We start from the raw sequence: 15,513 nt of genomic DNA, 5'->3' as shown, positions 1-15,513 counted from the left end.
ACACACACACACACACACACACACCTATAATAAATAGTAAATATAATGTAAAAATTTAAAACACTGTATTGTCAATTAACCATAAATAACTAAGGCTGGGAGTGTAGCCATCATACACACTGCCCTAGGTTTTCTCTTAGACCATAAGTGAAAACATAAAAATAGGTAACTAAAACGAAAGCAAGAGAAACAGTAAAATGGTAGTTCCAGCCATGGGGCCTTAGCATCTCTAGAGGATTACCATTGTAATATGTAACTGCACAAGACAGTTCACTGTTGGAGTTTAGTCTTCTTAAAAATTAATGTTTTTAACTTATTAAGGTAGTATGTGTTACCAGGCACTGTGACTCATGCCTTTAATCTCAGCACTTGGGAGGCAGAGGCAAATGGGTCCAGCCTGATCTACATAGTAAGTTTTAGACCAGCCATGGCTACACAGGGAGACCTTGTCTGAGAAAGAGGGAGAGGGCTGGTGAGATGGCTCAGAGGCTAAGGGTAGTTATTGTTCTTGCAGAGGACCCCAGTTCAATTCCCAGCACTCGGTGGCTCACAATCATCCATAACTCCATATCTTAGTTAGGTTTTTATTGTTGTGCTAAAGCATCAATGACCAAAACAACCTGGGGAGGCAAGAGTTTGTTTCATCTTCCAGTTCCACATCACAGCCCATCACTAACGAAAGTCAGGGCCTAACTCAAAATGGAGGAGCCTGGAGGCAGGCGCTAATGCGGAGGCTATAGAGGGATGCTGCTTGCTGATTGTCTCTCATGGCTTGCTCGGCACCCTTCCTATGGCACCCAGGACCACCAGCCCAGAGTAGCATTGCCCACAGTGGGCAGGGCCCTATCTATCATCTGTCAAGAAAAACACATCACAGCCCAATCTGGTGGGTTATTTTCTCAGAATTTTGAAGTTTCTTCTTTCCAGATGACTCTAGCTATGTCAAATTGACGTAGAATTAGCCAGCACACTCCAGTTCCTGTAGACCTGAAGCCCTCTTCTGACTTCCACAAGTATCAGGCATGTATGTGGTGCACAGACATACATGCCAGCAAAACACTCATTCACATTAAATAAATCATACATGTTAGATAAATTAAAATAATCTTAAAATTATAACAATATTTATGCATTTTAATAACTTAAGTAATACGATATATATATATATGACTATATGTATCATTAGTCCTCCTTTTTTCCTGTCTCTCAACATAATTTCCTACCTTTTGATTTTTTACTTACTGATTTTGAGTGGTTTTTTTTTTTTTTTTTTGGTTTTTTTCGAGACAGGGTTTCTCTGTGGCTTTGGAGCCTGTCCTGGAACTACTCTGTAGACCAGGCTGGTCTCGAACTCACAGAGATCCACCTGCCTCTGCCTCCCGAGTGCTGGGATTAAAGGCGTGCACCACCACCGCCCGGCTGAGTGTTTTTTTTTTTTTAATTTTTATTTTTTGATTTTGAGTGTTTGTATGTATCTTTTGGCCATACTTAAGGAATATCTTCTATGACAAATTTTCTTCCCTCTCTGACTGACTTTCTTTGATTTCTATCCTTACAACTTGTTTGGGAGACTTTTCCCTTTATATGGAAAAAGAATTATTAAAAGTCACACAATGAGCTGAGTAGTGGTGGCACACGCTTTTAATCCCAGCACTCGGGAGGCAGAGGCAGGTGAATCTCTGTGAGTTCCAGGCCAGCCAGGGCTGTTACACAGAGAAACTCTGTCTAGGGGGAAAAAAAAAGCACACAATGAAATTAGACTTTTAGAAGCTAGAAACCATTTGGCTATTTTCCTTTTTATGTCTCCTTAACCAAACACCACATCAAGAGTTAGTTAGCTGTGTGGGTTGGACGACCGCGGAGGAGCTGTACTCGTGCAGTGATGATCACCAGATAGTGAAATGGAACCTGCTGACCAGTGAGACCAGCCTAATCGTAAAGCTGCCTGATGACATCTACCCAATAGATCTTCACTGGTTTCCCAAAAGCTTAGGCATGAAGAAACAGACTCAGGCAGAAAGTTTTGTCCTCACGAGTTCTGATGGTAAGTCTTGTTTTTTTTTTTTTTTTTTTTTTGATGTGCCTTGGTATCTTGCCTGCATGTTTGTCTGTGTGAGGGTGTTGGATCCTGGAGTTAGAGACAGTTGTGAGCTGCGGTGTGGGTGCTGGAAATGGAATCCAGGTCCACTGGAAGAGCAGCCAGTGCTCTTAACCATTGAGTCATCCCTCCAGCCAGCCCTACGGGTGGCAAACTTTCAATGAATGTCCTATGCACATCTGTGTATTGAAGATATAGTCTAATACTATGATTTGTGCCTGGGGTTGTTTTACAAGACTGCTGTTTGATGTAGATAAACTGTCATCTGCACATTTTATTTCCCTGTATGACCTTGGTGATTTTGAAGGATTCAGACTAGTTATTTTATAGAAAACGCCTTAACTTGACTTTTTCACTGTTTCTTTATGATTTGATTCAGCTTACAAATTTTTAGTGGGAATACTGGGAGACTCATGGTGTTGATTTGACACGTTATTGTGGTGTTAATGCCGTACCCAAGAGCAAGTCTTTCTAAGTTAATCTGTGATGTTACTATTTCTCCCCCAGTTTTTGATTTGTTCTACTTTATGCATATGAGTATTTTGCCTACATATATGCATGTGCACCACATGTGTGCTTGATGCTTGCAGAGGTTAGACAAGGGTGTCAGATGTCTGTAACTGGAGTTAAAGATGGTTGTGAACCACCATGTGGATGCTGGTCTTCTGCTAGAGCAACAAGTGCTCTTTAGCTGCTAAGCCATCTTCCAGACTCTATGTTCTCCCTTTTAATAGCTTGTTTATAAAAACATATTTTGAGACTACATAGACATAGTCTGTTTCTTAGACTTCCTCCCATTTCTAAAAATCTACTGATGATTCTTGGCTAGATCATTTATCATTTAGAGAAGCTGCCGAATCATGCTTTTTTATCTCTATAATCCTGTCCCTAGTTAAATAGTTGGTATTCTGCTTCAAGGAAAAACTTTCTGTCCCATGGCCACTTGTCTTACTTGGTTAAATGCTAGGTTAGCCTCATAGAAGTTTATTTTATTTCATAAATATTCTGTTACTATACTTTTTTAATCTTGATTTTGAAATTGTCCCATATTTGGCCTCTGAGAGCCCCATCAGTGAAACACCAGCCACATTGGTTTTTGTTTTTGTTTTGTACATGTATTCATCATTTCTTGAGCATTTCCTTACTGGCACAAGATGTCCCAAACTAATCTTCTAATTCTTAATTCCATTTTCCAAATTAGTCTTTCCAAACAGGCCTGTTTTTAGATGGTTAATGATATTTAAAAGCCAAGATAGGGACACTGCTAGCAGTATTTGTTCTGATGGGTGTGTCTCCTTTTCAGACTCTTCATCAAACAGAACTAAGACATGGGATTACAAATGTATACTTCAAAAATTAGGGCCATTCAGTAGGTAAAGGCACTTGCTGCCAAGCATGGTGGCCTGAATTCAATCCCTAGAACCCACATTGTGGGAAGGAGAAACTGACTTCTGCACTCTGTCCTCTGACCTCCACATGCATTTTTTGGTGCATGCCCCTTCCCCAATAAATAAATCAATGTAAAAAATTATTTTTAGATGCATGCCAGTAGCTAGTTCTCTATCTCTTTCTATCTAAACCTTGAATATATTTTGGTAACACCAATTCTAATTCAGTACCACAGGGTTTATTTTAGTTTTCCTTTTTCTGATACTTGGAAACATTGAGGAACTACAGTTATCATTATCAGTAAATCAGTGTCTAATTCTATAATAGGTAATTTTCAAAGTTAATAACCCAGACTCACTGTGTAACCTAGGCTGTTCTGGAATTCACTATCCTTCTGCCTCTGCCTCTTAAGTGCTGACATTACAGCTGTGTCCCAACCTGTGGACATTTGTAAGGCATCTGTGATCTCTCAAAGTGTGTTTTACATCTTTCAAATATATTTAATTATTTTCTCATTTGTAATTAATTTGGATTAGTCCAAAAAAGTTAGAATTAATTTATCTTTTATTTAGTAAGAGATTACTTTTGTTATTTAGGACTTAAGTATATTTTCAAATCCAAATCACCCATTTTTTTTTTGCTTACTAAATGAAATATACTATATGTGAATATCTATCATGCCACATTTTTTGCATCTTTTTTTATTAGATTTGTGTTCCTTGAAATTAAGAATTATGACAATATTTTCTCTTATGCCTTTAATGCCCAATAACTAATTATTAAATACTAATTAATCTATAGTGGTATATTATTTGTGTCTTAATAAATAAAGCTTGCCTGAAGATCAGAGGGCAAAGCAGCCACACTAATCAGCCATACAGGCCAGGGAGTGGTGGCACACACCTTTAATTCCAGGACTGGGGAGACAGAGGCAGACGGATCTTTGTGAGCTCTAGGCTACACTGGGCTACACGAGACTGATACAGAAACAGATCCAGGTGGTGCTGGTTCACATCTTTAATCCCAGTTCTTGGGAGTCGCACACTTTTCATCCCAATACTAGGGAGGTGGAGACAGGAGTGACATGGCTGGGGGAAGAAACAGGAACTCACTGGAGTGTGGAGTCTGAGGATTTGTGGAGACAGGATCTCACCCTTTTGGTCTGAAGGTTTGGTAGAGATAAAAGGTCTCTCTAGTGCTTGGCTGCTTTGCTTTTCTGATCCTCAGGTTGAACCCCAATATCTGCCTTGGGTTTTATTATTCATGCTACAGAACTCAACAGATGTTTTCGTATAAATTAATGAGTAGGTTCTCACATGTAATTTCCTTTAGGTAAGTTTCATCTGATTTCCAAGTTAGGAAGAGTGGAGAAGAGTGTGGAAGCTCACTGCGGGGCCGTGCTTGCAGGAAGGTGGAATTACGAGGGAACGGCGCTGGTGACAGGTAAGTTCTCTGCACCCCTGTCTCTCCCGTGTGCTGGAGTTAAGACCAGGCCCTCACCTTCTAGGTAAGCATTTACTGCCCAGCAATAGCCTCCACTCCAGGGTAACATTTGAAACGGGTGTAGAGACAAGGTTTCCAAGAAAATATTTTCATTGTTCTGGTTTCATGTCTATGCTGTGATAAAATATTGTAACCGAAAACGACATCTGGGAGCTGAGGGTCTAAGGGTTTGATTGAGGTTATGAGTCCAGATTTTAGTGTGTTTTAGTGGGGAAGTCAAGGTAAGAACTCAAGAAATTATATCCACAATCCAGAGCAGAGAGAGAGAAAACACTTTAGCTTTTTTTGCTGTGGGTAGTTCTGGGCCCAGCCATGAAGTGGTGCTGCCCACAGTGGGCTGGATCTCCCCACATCGATGAACAGTCAAGATTGTCCCCTACAGGCATGACCCCTGGTCAACTTGATCTAGATAATTTCTCAGTGAGATTCTCTTCCCAGGTGGCTCTAGATGGGCAAGTTGACATTTAAAACTAACCACCACATGCATTTAGCAGTAGCCTGTTTCACCGTCTAGTAGCCACAGTTGTCACAGCACTAATCTAGACTGCTGTGTCAATGGCATCATTCAGAATATTTTACTTTTTCTTCATTTTCTATCTTGAGACAGAGTCTTGATACGTAGTACAGGCTGGCCTGGTATTCATTTTGTAGGTCAGTCTGGTCTCCTCCTGCCTTAGCCTTGTGACTGTTGGAGCTATGGTGCCATTATGTCCATTTCTTGAGTATCATATTGTTACTTTTATTTGTGACTTTTGGAATATGTTCTATCAAAGAAGGCTTTTAGGATGATCAAGTCCATGAGGTGTGGTGGCACATGCCTTTAATCCCAGTACCTGAGAGGCAGAGGCAGCTGGATCTGAGTTTGAAGCCAGCTTGGTCTACAAAATGAGCAGCCAGGGCTACATAGTGAGACCTTGTCTCGAAAAACTAAGAACAAACAAAACAAAACAAAAAGATCAAGTCCCTAGAGTAAGTAACAGTTACAATTTTAGAAAATTCCGAAATTGAAAATATTCTCCTATAACTTACCTTCATCTCGCTTCTCTCTCCCATCCTAGCTCTGCTCCAGGTAGGACTTACTGTTTTAGTCACTGACTGCTGCACTAGTTACTCAACACTTAAACAGCAAGCGTTGAGTATGTGGCCATTTCCATAGGTCTGGGAGCAGCTTTTGTGGGTGGGTATTTCTGGCTTAGTGTGTCGTGAGGTTCCTTCAAGTTGTGACTTGTGGCTGCAGTAGAAGAAGCCTTGACTGCGCTGTGAGGTCTACTTCCAGCGTGGCTTACACACACGGGTGTTGGCAGCAGGCCTTAGTTCTTCTCTGGCTTTGGCAAGAGACCTTAATTCCTTGCCACATAGGCAATTCCATAGGGGTAGAGGAGTATTTTTATGACATGGTGTCTGGCTTCCCAGGGATCCAAAAATGAGCAGGTTAGAAGCCGTTCTATCTTTTCTGACTCACCCTCCGAAATTATACTCTGCCATTTCCACTGCACTGTGCTCGCTAGAAGACCACACTGAGGGAGAGCGAGGGTAGGCTGCACCCCGTGAAGAAAGGGATAGCAAAGACTGCGCACATGGCTGTAATCTATCCCGTAGGCCTTCTCTAGGAGGGTCTGTTTTTTTAGTGACACGTTCTCTGTCTCACCTGTTCCTTTAACTTCTTTTCCTAAGGCTTCTTTTTCAGCATATAAATGTATTTGCATGTGAATTACTTTAAAAACTAGGCAAGGAATATGTCCTAGGCTGGAATGGAGTTCTGTAGTAGAGTATTCGCCTCCTATGTGCAAGGTTCTAGGGTTGAGCTCTAGTAACACAAAAATAAAATGTAATAACTAGCTAAATAAAAACAAAAATCCTGTGCACACCTTTAATCCCAGTACTTGGGAGCAGAGGCAGATGTATCTCTGTGAGATTGAGGTCAGCTTGGACTGCATAATGAGTTTTAGGGACAGCCAGAGCTACATAATGAGACGCTGCCTTGAAAAAACTCAGAAAACAACCAAACCAAAACCAACCAAACACAACTCCCTTTCTTAAAAACTCTCTATAGCACCAGGGTTTTCTCCCTTTTTCAGCTGAGATGGTCACTGTGGATTTCATTTCTTCTCGTTTCACTCATTCCTTCTCCTGTTCCCTGGTAGTCAGCTGCAGTAGACGGGACACTGAGAATACTCTTCCCTGGTGGTCAGCCGCAGTAGACGGGACACTGAGAATACTCTCCCTGGTGGTCAGCCGCAGTAGACGGGACACTGAGAATACTCTCCCTGGTGGTCAGCTGTGGTAGACGGGACACTGATAATATTCTCCCTGATGGTCAGCTGCAGTAGACAGGACACTGAGACTATGCCCCCTGGTGGTCAGCCGCAGTAGACAGTACACTGAGAATACTCTCCCTGGTGGTCAGCTGTGGTAGACCTTACACTAAGAATACTCTCCTTGGGATAATCTAAGTGGATATTATAGTGAGAATGGAAGTAGTGTTTGAGTAATATATTCCTAAGTTTTAAGGAAAAATAGAATTTTGGCTATGGAAGTTAGGTTATGTTGATGAAAGTTTTTTCATGTAATTTTTAAAAAATCTACTGCTGAAACATACCCTTTTACACTTTGAATAAATTGTATCTGAATTTTAAACGTTTAGATGTTTACTTATATGTGCAAATGTAAACCTGAGATATTTTCTACAGATAATGGTTTTTTCCCCCTTCACAGTTGGAGAAGATGGACAAGTGAAAATCTGGTCAAAGACGGGGATGCTTAGGTCGACATTAGCTCAGCAAGGTATGCTTTACAACTGGTCATTGAATTCCCAAGATTGTACAACACACGTGTCTCAACATTATATATATATATATATATATATATATATATATATAGTCTAGTATAGGGCTGGAGAGAGGGCTCAGAAGTTAAGAGCATTTACTGCTCTTGCAGAGGACCTGGGCTCAATTCCCAGCACCCACATGGCAGCTCATAACTGTCTGTAACTTCAGTTCCAGGGAATCTGATATGCTCTTTTGATTTCCAAGTGCACTAGACATGCACATGGTCTACATATATACATTTAGGCAAAATATTCATACATATAAAATGCTAAAGTAAGTAAATCTAAGAAAATACTTTTTCCTTAAAAAAGAATCTACTATAGTGGTTGAAACTGACTTTGGTCACATTCAAAACCTGAATTTTCTTACTTTACTTGGGACTTAGGAATGATTTTTTAAAAAAGATTTACTTATTTTATGTATGTGAATGTTTTACTTACATGTTTGTCTGTGCACCACGTGCATGCCTGGTGCCTCTGGAGGTAAGAGGAGGGCAAGGGTGTCAGATACCCTGGAACCGGAGTTACTTGTGGGTGCTAGGACTTGAATGTAGGTCCTCTGCAAGAGCAACAAATACTCATAATGGTTGAGCCATCTCTCCAGTCCCTGTACTTTTTATCATTACATTTATGTATCCATTTATTTGTGGGTTCACATGTCTTCACTCATGTGGGGGTTACAGATCAGTTTGTGGGAGTTAGTTTTCTCATTCACCGTGTAGATTCTAGGGATGGGACTCAGGTCACAGGCTTGGTGGCAGGTATCTTTTCCTGCCAAGTCATCTCATTGACCCTGAACTATCTTACTTTCTGTGACGCCTGATAGACCATGGTAATATTATTTAAATTAAAATACATTTAAAAAGCCAGGCATGGCGTGGTGGGCATTCTGGAGACCGAAGGAGGTAGATCTCAAAAGTAGCTCTACATAGTGAGTTCCTGAATATGCAGAGCTACATTATTGACAAACACGCTTTTTCTTTCTGTTATATAAAGGCAATTGTAGGCTAAATACTCTTCTTAAATGATTATGAAATATTTAGAGCATCTTATGCATAAGGAAGGTCTGGGTGTCTAGTTAAGACAATTTAGCTGGGTGTAGTGCTGCATGCCTGTAATCCTAACACTTAAGAGACAAAGGCAGGAAGATTGTGAATTTGAGGCCATCTTGAAATATATAGCAAGGATTTGTCTCAAAAATAGCTCATTGGTAGAACACTTACATAGTATGCAGAAGGCCTTGATTTCAATCCATGGTACTGAAAAGAAAGAATGAACACCACATATGAGAAGATATTAAACATATTCTCTTCATTTAAAAGTCCCAATAGCCAGGCATAGTGGACCATGCTCTTTTTTTTTTTTAATTTAACTTCTTTCTTGATTCTTTTGGAGTTTCACACCATGCACCCCAATTCCACTTATCTTCAGGTCCCCCCATCCTCCCCTCACCCCTGCAGTGTGCCCCCACAAAAGAAAACAAAGCAAGCAACCAAATAAAAATAAGAGAACAACCCTCCCCTAAAAAAAAAAAAATCAAAAACCGCTTTGCTTCTGCTTCTTTCCCTCCTCTCCAACACCTCCTCATTCATCTTAGTGGCACTGGGGGCCTCAGTGTGGCATGTAGTATATTCTTTTGATGTGGGATTCCCCTCTGTGAATACCATTGGTTAATGAAGGAACTCTTTTGGCCTGTCATAGGATAAAAGAGTAGAACTAGGCAGGGAAAACTAAACTGAATGCTGGGAGAAGGAAGGCGGAGTTTAGAGATGCCATGGAGCCACCAGAGGAGAAAGATGCAAGCCGCCAGCCAGAACCTTGTCAGTAGGCCACGAGCCTTGTGGTAAAATATAAAATAATAGAAATGAGTCGATTTAATATGTAAGAGCTTGCTAGGAATATGCTAGAGTCATTGGTTAAGAAGTGTATTAATATAATATAGTTTCTGTATGGTTATTTCGAGTCTGGGCAGCGGAGAACAAACAAGCGGCCCTCCTTTCAACACCCTTTTGTCCTATCAGCTTTACTAGCAAACGTTCATTGCAATGAGTTAGTGAACCATGCTTTTAATCCCAGTACTTGGAGCCTGAGACATGAGGATGCCCAGTAGTCTGAGGCTTGTTCTAAGTAGCCAGTTCCTGTCTAGCCTGGCTATACTGTCTCAAAACAACAACAAGAAGTCCCAGAAATTTGATAATATTAGCACACCTTGTAACTGATGTTCACCTGTGATTTCTGTCCTGGTAAATGGGAATAGATAATGAGTAAAACTTGGTAATTGACACTGTTTAAAGGAATATCTCAGTGTTCTGTGTGGGGAAAGGAGGGCAGTAATCAATATGGCGGCCATTCCTGTTGGGGCTTAAATTGTATGTAAATTCTTATGATATAATAGACTAATGACCTAGAACACAAAGCAGTCTTATGTTTACCTAAGCATGTATGAGCTGATCTTGCAGATGATTGTTCAGAATTATAGTTATAGTATAGAGCATCTATAACTAATGCATTATAAAACTGGTATTCACTCTGGGATTAATGTTAAAGTTACATTTATTTAGTTCTTCATTAAGCAAATGTTAACAGAAGTGATCAGAAATACTAAGAAGTCTTTTTATTTTGAAGTAAAATCTTTTTACCCATATCTCTAAGTAGAATGTTCATTGATGAGTAAAACTTTTAAGATTCTTGGGAACAGTCATAGGTATGTTTCTGTTTTAAAGTTGTTATGACAAAGTGATGAACTATGTCTTTAGAGAGTAAGTCTTACTTTAGTGGGCACAATGTTTTTCTTTTGGCTTGATAGATTTTCTTTTTTTTAATGCTGGAGCTGGAACTCCAATCAAGGCTTTGTAACTTCTTGGCAAGTACTACCACCATGCTACCTCTAGGTCTAGGCCCCATAGATTTTGTTATATCATGTCATCAGCAGCCAGAAGAGGGCGCCAGATCCCTTGGAACTGAAGTTACAAATGGTTGTGAGCCACCATGTGGGTGCTGGGAGCCAAACCCAGGTCCTCTGCTAATGGTCTTAACTGCTGAGGCATTTCTTCAGCCCCTTCCTGAGTGTTTTCTTTGCCACATATTACCCTTGAGTCTATTATTTTGTTGTTTCAAACTTTCCAAGTCTAAAGTAGGAACTTGGAATAAATTGCTTAATATTATTTATGAGAGGGTAGTGATATATAGAGCTGTTTATTAGTTCTGTGCTGTGCTTTATATGTTAGGGATCTGGGAACTGAACTACTGCTTAGTTTATAAACAAGGAAATGTTTTCAATTAGTAATGGCACTATTCATCAGCATTCTAAATAGCAATAATTTCTTTGGTATAAAAATGACTTTGAGAGGCAGGTGGTTGCAGAGGCAGAGGCAAGTGGATCTCTGAATTTGAGGCCAGCCTGGTCTATGCAGCAAGTTCTGGGACAGTTAGGACTACACAGAGAAACCCTGTTGGGAATGGGGGTGGGGGTGACGACGGCTTTGAAACTGTTAATCATTTTTGTCTTATTTAACCTTATTCTCATTTAAGGCTTATATTCATTATTAAATCGATAAATATTGTTATATTTTCCTATTCTAGTTATCCTGTAAATATTTCAATCGAATAATCTGCTTCTTTTTTTACATACTGCAGAACTGTGCATTTAATTCTTGATGTTTTAATTACTGGTGTACTTTTCTAGCAAGGCAGACTTTTCCTGTTTCGTCTCTGGAGAAATCATTAGAGACGTTAACTTGCCATAATGACCTATTCCAGAAGAAACAAGTCTTGATGACATCAAGTGAGTTAGAGACCAGATTTTGAGAATAGTTATAAGTCTAGACTACTTGTAGGCTAGGTGTTAATGTCTCATATCAGAAAGTCAGGCAAGTCAGCCTCCTTTACAGGGTCTGGATATTTGATACAAAAATATATTAAATCCAATTTACTCTAAAATTCAGAATTCTATCAACAGTGTTAAGAGTATCCTTGTTATTCCAGCCACACATTTATATTAATTACACTTCTTTCTTTTTAAAAACGTTTATTCTCTGGCATATGTGCACACGCATATGTGTATATATTACATTTATTTAGTATGTGTATATGTGTGTGGGTAAATGCATGCCATGGCACACATGTGGAGGTCAGACCTTAGCAGATGTGCAGGCCCCCAGGCCTTAGTAGACCCCCTGCCAAGACCTTAGCACAACTGATGCCACATTGGAAGCATCTTCAGGCCTTGGAGCTCAGCATGTAGGCTGCAACACCTGCCAGCAAGGAACAAAGGCTAAATCAAGGATTCCAGGAAAGTCCCCAAATATACTAACCCTGCCTTTTTGGCTTCTGTAGTTCCTTTTCTTACTAACTGAAATGCAGCAACCAGGATGTGGGTTTTGTGCATATAAGACAAAATTGGAGGGTTTGGGGGCTGCATGATCTGGGCATTCCTGTGAAGTCACCAGCCAGCAATAAAGATTTCCCCTTTGGCTTTACAAGTGTCCGTGTGGTGGTCTCCGGTGTGCTAACCTCATAACTTAAAAAGTTGATTTCCCTTCCAGCACGTGGGTCCTGGGGTTCAAAATCAGGTCATCAGACTTGGCGGTGTGTGCATTTCCTATTTGTTGATGAAGAGAAATTAGTTCCTGAATTCATTTCTTTTTTTTTTTTTTTTTTTTTTTTTTTTTTGAGGCAGAGTCACTCTACCCCTGGCTGAAGCACAATTAATAAAAGTTCAGAGACAGAAATTTTGGTTCAGCCTAAAGGTCAGAAAAACGAAACAGCCAGTCACTGTCTCCTACTTCTACCTCAGATACAAATGAAATGCCACTACACTGGCTCTCCTTGAACTCACAGAGATCCTCCTGACTCAGTCTGGAGTATAGGGATCAAAAGTACATGCCACTATAGCTGGTCCTGTTTCATTTGTTGACTATTAGAGCTTTTCATGTATAAAGTTTACAACTACTAGGTCTTTGCATAGAAAACGATATTGAATATTAAAGATAATCCCAACTTGAGTGGGATGCAGTTAGACTTGGTTTAGAAATGATTTTCACTGGTGCCTATGAGGAGTTACCATCCTTGAGAAAAATATGTAAGTTGTGAATAATTACAATCGAGTCCTTTCTGTGCTGCATTGTCTATTTTGATTATGGATTGAGATATTCAATTAAATATGTAAGGACATTTCTTCCTATTTTCAAATAGAAGTGAAATAATAAAAGGTGGAACTGTATATAATGAAATTAGCCAAGATGTCTTGGAGTTAATGGAAATATGTTGAAGATCAGAAATAAAGGCTGAAATTTAACTTGGGAGTCAGGAGAAAGATGAAAGAAATTGGGAGGTAGCTGAGGATAGAAAGTGACCCAGTGACATTCATAAACAAGATGTCCCCCTTGATTATCTATAGTTAGTTCATGTCTTCTATAAGTAGGACAAAAGGGAGAGTTGTTATTATTATTATTATTATTATTGACAGGACCTTGCACAATGACTCCAGCTTGTCTGGAATGCACTGTGCAGCAGTCCTGCGTCAACCTCTCCAGTTCTGCTGGCATTGCAGGTGTGGGCCACTATTGTCCACGGGCAACTAATTCTTGAGTGCTTGCTGCAGTGAAGAGCAAAGGAAGCTACTGGTTGATTACTGCAGAATAAAGCCTTTGCTAGTCGTTAACAGTGGTTAACAGACACTGTTTACTGAGTGCTGGACTTCATTCTAGTATTTCCATCCCTCTAACATCCTCACTGCATCGATTAGTGAGCATCCTTTAGGAACAGAAAACCAGCACTTTGACGTGATGCTGTTATGGTGTGAATGTGAAAAACATGGTACATTTGACCAGGTACTTCCTTAAAACAATCGAAATACACTTTCTCAACTCCTCTGTGGTTTAAAATGCTTTCAACGGGTTGAAAGAATTTAGATAATTTGTTTTACAGAGAGATAAGGGTCTGACATTTAACACAACCCCAGGTGCGTGTGGTTTCTTAAAAAATGTCAAAAAGATCACATGACTTTTAGTGTAACAAGTCAGAAAAACAAGATGATCTTGAGTGTTTTAACTGATATGGAGCATAAATAAAAATTTCCTATATAAAAGGCCAAACATTATTAGAAAATGATTATGTGTTTCTGTTTTTGTTAATGATAAAATTAATCCTATTATATAATTTACTAAATTCTTATTTTAAAATAATTCAGTCTGGTGCCTAGAGGTGTCATTTTTCTACTTTGTACTATGAAGTGCAGCTCTAGGGATGGTCGGTGCTGTGCTCTGTACTGTGAAGTGCAGCTCTAGGGATGGTCCATGCTGTACTCTTTTGTTTTTTCTTGATGTAAAGCCCTGGCTGGCCTGGCCTTGAATTTGGAGTAGTCCTCTTTTCACAGCCTCTGAGGTGCTGGGATCTCACACATGCACTACTTGTGCCTGACTAATTTTTCTTTAATACATATACTTTTAACAGTAGTTTATAAATTTGTCTCAAATGCTAGTAGGAGGGATTCAGCATGAAGGAACCATTTTCTTTGTGAAGCTGGTCATCTACCTGAACCAATGATCTTCATGCAGAGTGCCCACTCGACTGAAAGAATGTGGTATAAACCCCTCACAAAGGAACTACTTGTTTCACTTTCTAAGCTTGCTTTGTTTTATACTCAAAATCATGTTTCTGAAACACTATTATTTAAAAACTGTATAGCAGGAAATAAATGATCTTCTTGTCCTAACATAGTAGGTAGATGAGAATTCTGAGGGAAGGTTTGAAAACAAGAAAATGGTGACACAGCCACCTCAAGAGGCCTCAATTCAGATGTTAAAGTGAAGAGGACAAAAACATCCCTGGCTCCTCATCCTACACCCCAGCTGTGCCTTTGACCACAACTAAAGGCCTAAAGTCACATCCTGTGTAACTCAATGGGAGCTGTTCTTACAGAATTGTTTCCTTGGGGCAGGTGTTTATCATCGGTTAGTGTATAACTCAGCAAAGTGTGCTTTTACTGAGTGTTGTGAATATTTGATAACAGAAATAAAAACAAATTAATTTCCCTTTTGCACAAAAATGTAACTATAATCATAGAAATTAGAAAGCATGTACCAGGTTACTATAATCCTAACTACATCATTTTTTTAATTGAAGAATTTTGAGAATTTTATACATGAGTACACTGTATTTGCATCATTTTCCCCCCTTCTCCTACCCTCTTCTACTCCCATGTCCCCTCTATCTTGAAGTCATAACCTATTCTATAAACATTGTTAATTTTGTTTTGTTATGTTTTGTTTGAAACAGTCTCACTATGTACCATTGGCTGGCATTGAACTTGATAAATAGATCAAGCTGGCCTTGAACTCACCTGCCAGAGTGGGAATAAAGACGTGTGTTGCCACCATGCCTCATACTGTTGTTGTCTGTGTATAAAACCTATTGTTGTGTGTGTACACAGCCTCCTGAGTCCATTTAGTATTGCCAGCATGCACCTGTATTTAGGGCTGATCATTTGAGGTTGTATAACCTATCAGGGGGCTCATCCCTGCAGAAAATATCTGCTGTGATTCTTCCTGCATCAACCTCTCTAATGCTAGATTATAGGCATTAGCCCATCCAGCCTGGCTGGGAATCTGCTTTTGAATCCCAGGCCAAGTCCAGGTTACTCTCAGAGAGGAGGAGAGGGACCCTTTGAGTCTGATCCTCTCCTTGGGCTGAGTTT

At 39.8% G+C, this 15,513-nt stretch overlaps 1 protein-coding gene across 4 annotated transcripts in view; it reads left to right on the top strand.

Annotated features, from left to right (window-relative positions):
* Ift80 (intraflagellar transport 80) overlaps positions 1-15,513 on the top strand; it is a 74,035-nt gene that overhangs the window by 10,441 nt on the left and 48,081 nt on the right. For all 4 annotated transcript variants that reach the window (XM_050147452.1, XM_050147451.1, XM_050147449.1 and 1 more), the window contains 3 exons: positions 1,825-2,044; positions 4,820-4,930; positions 7,706-7,774. In XM_050147452.1, coding sequence (XP_050003409.1) covers positions 1,825-2,044; positions 4,820-4,930; positions 7,706-7,774 — 400 coding nt within the window. The remainder of the gene's footprint in view (positions 1-1,824; positions 2,045-4,819; positions 4,931-7,705; positions 7,775-15,513) is intronic.

This window comes from Alexandromys fortis, unplaced genomic scaffold, assembly GCF_014885135.2.
Source record: "Alexandromys fortis isolate MF-2015 unplaced genomic scaffold, M_Fortis_MF-2015_v1.1 scaffold_53, whole genome shotgun sequence".
NCBI lineage: Eukaryota > Metazoa > Chordata > Mammalia > Rodentia > Cricetidae > Alexandromys > Alexandromys fortis.
The sequence above is the reverse complement of the archived record's forward strand: the minus strand, read 5'-3'. Positions and strand labels throughout refer to the sequence as shown.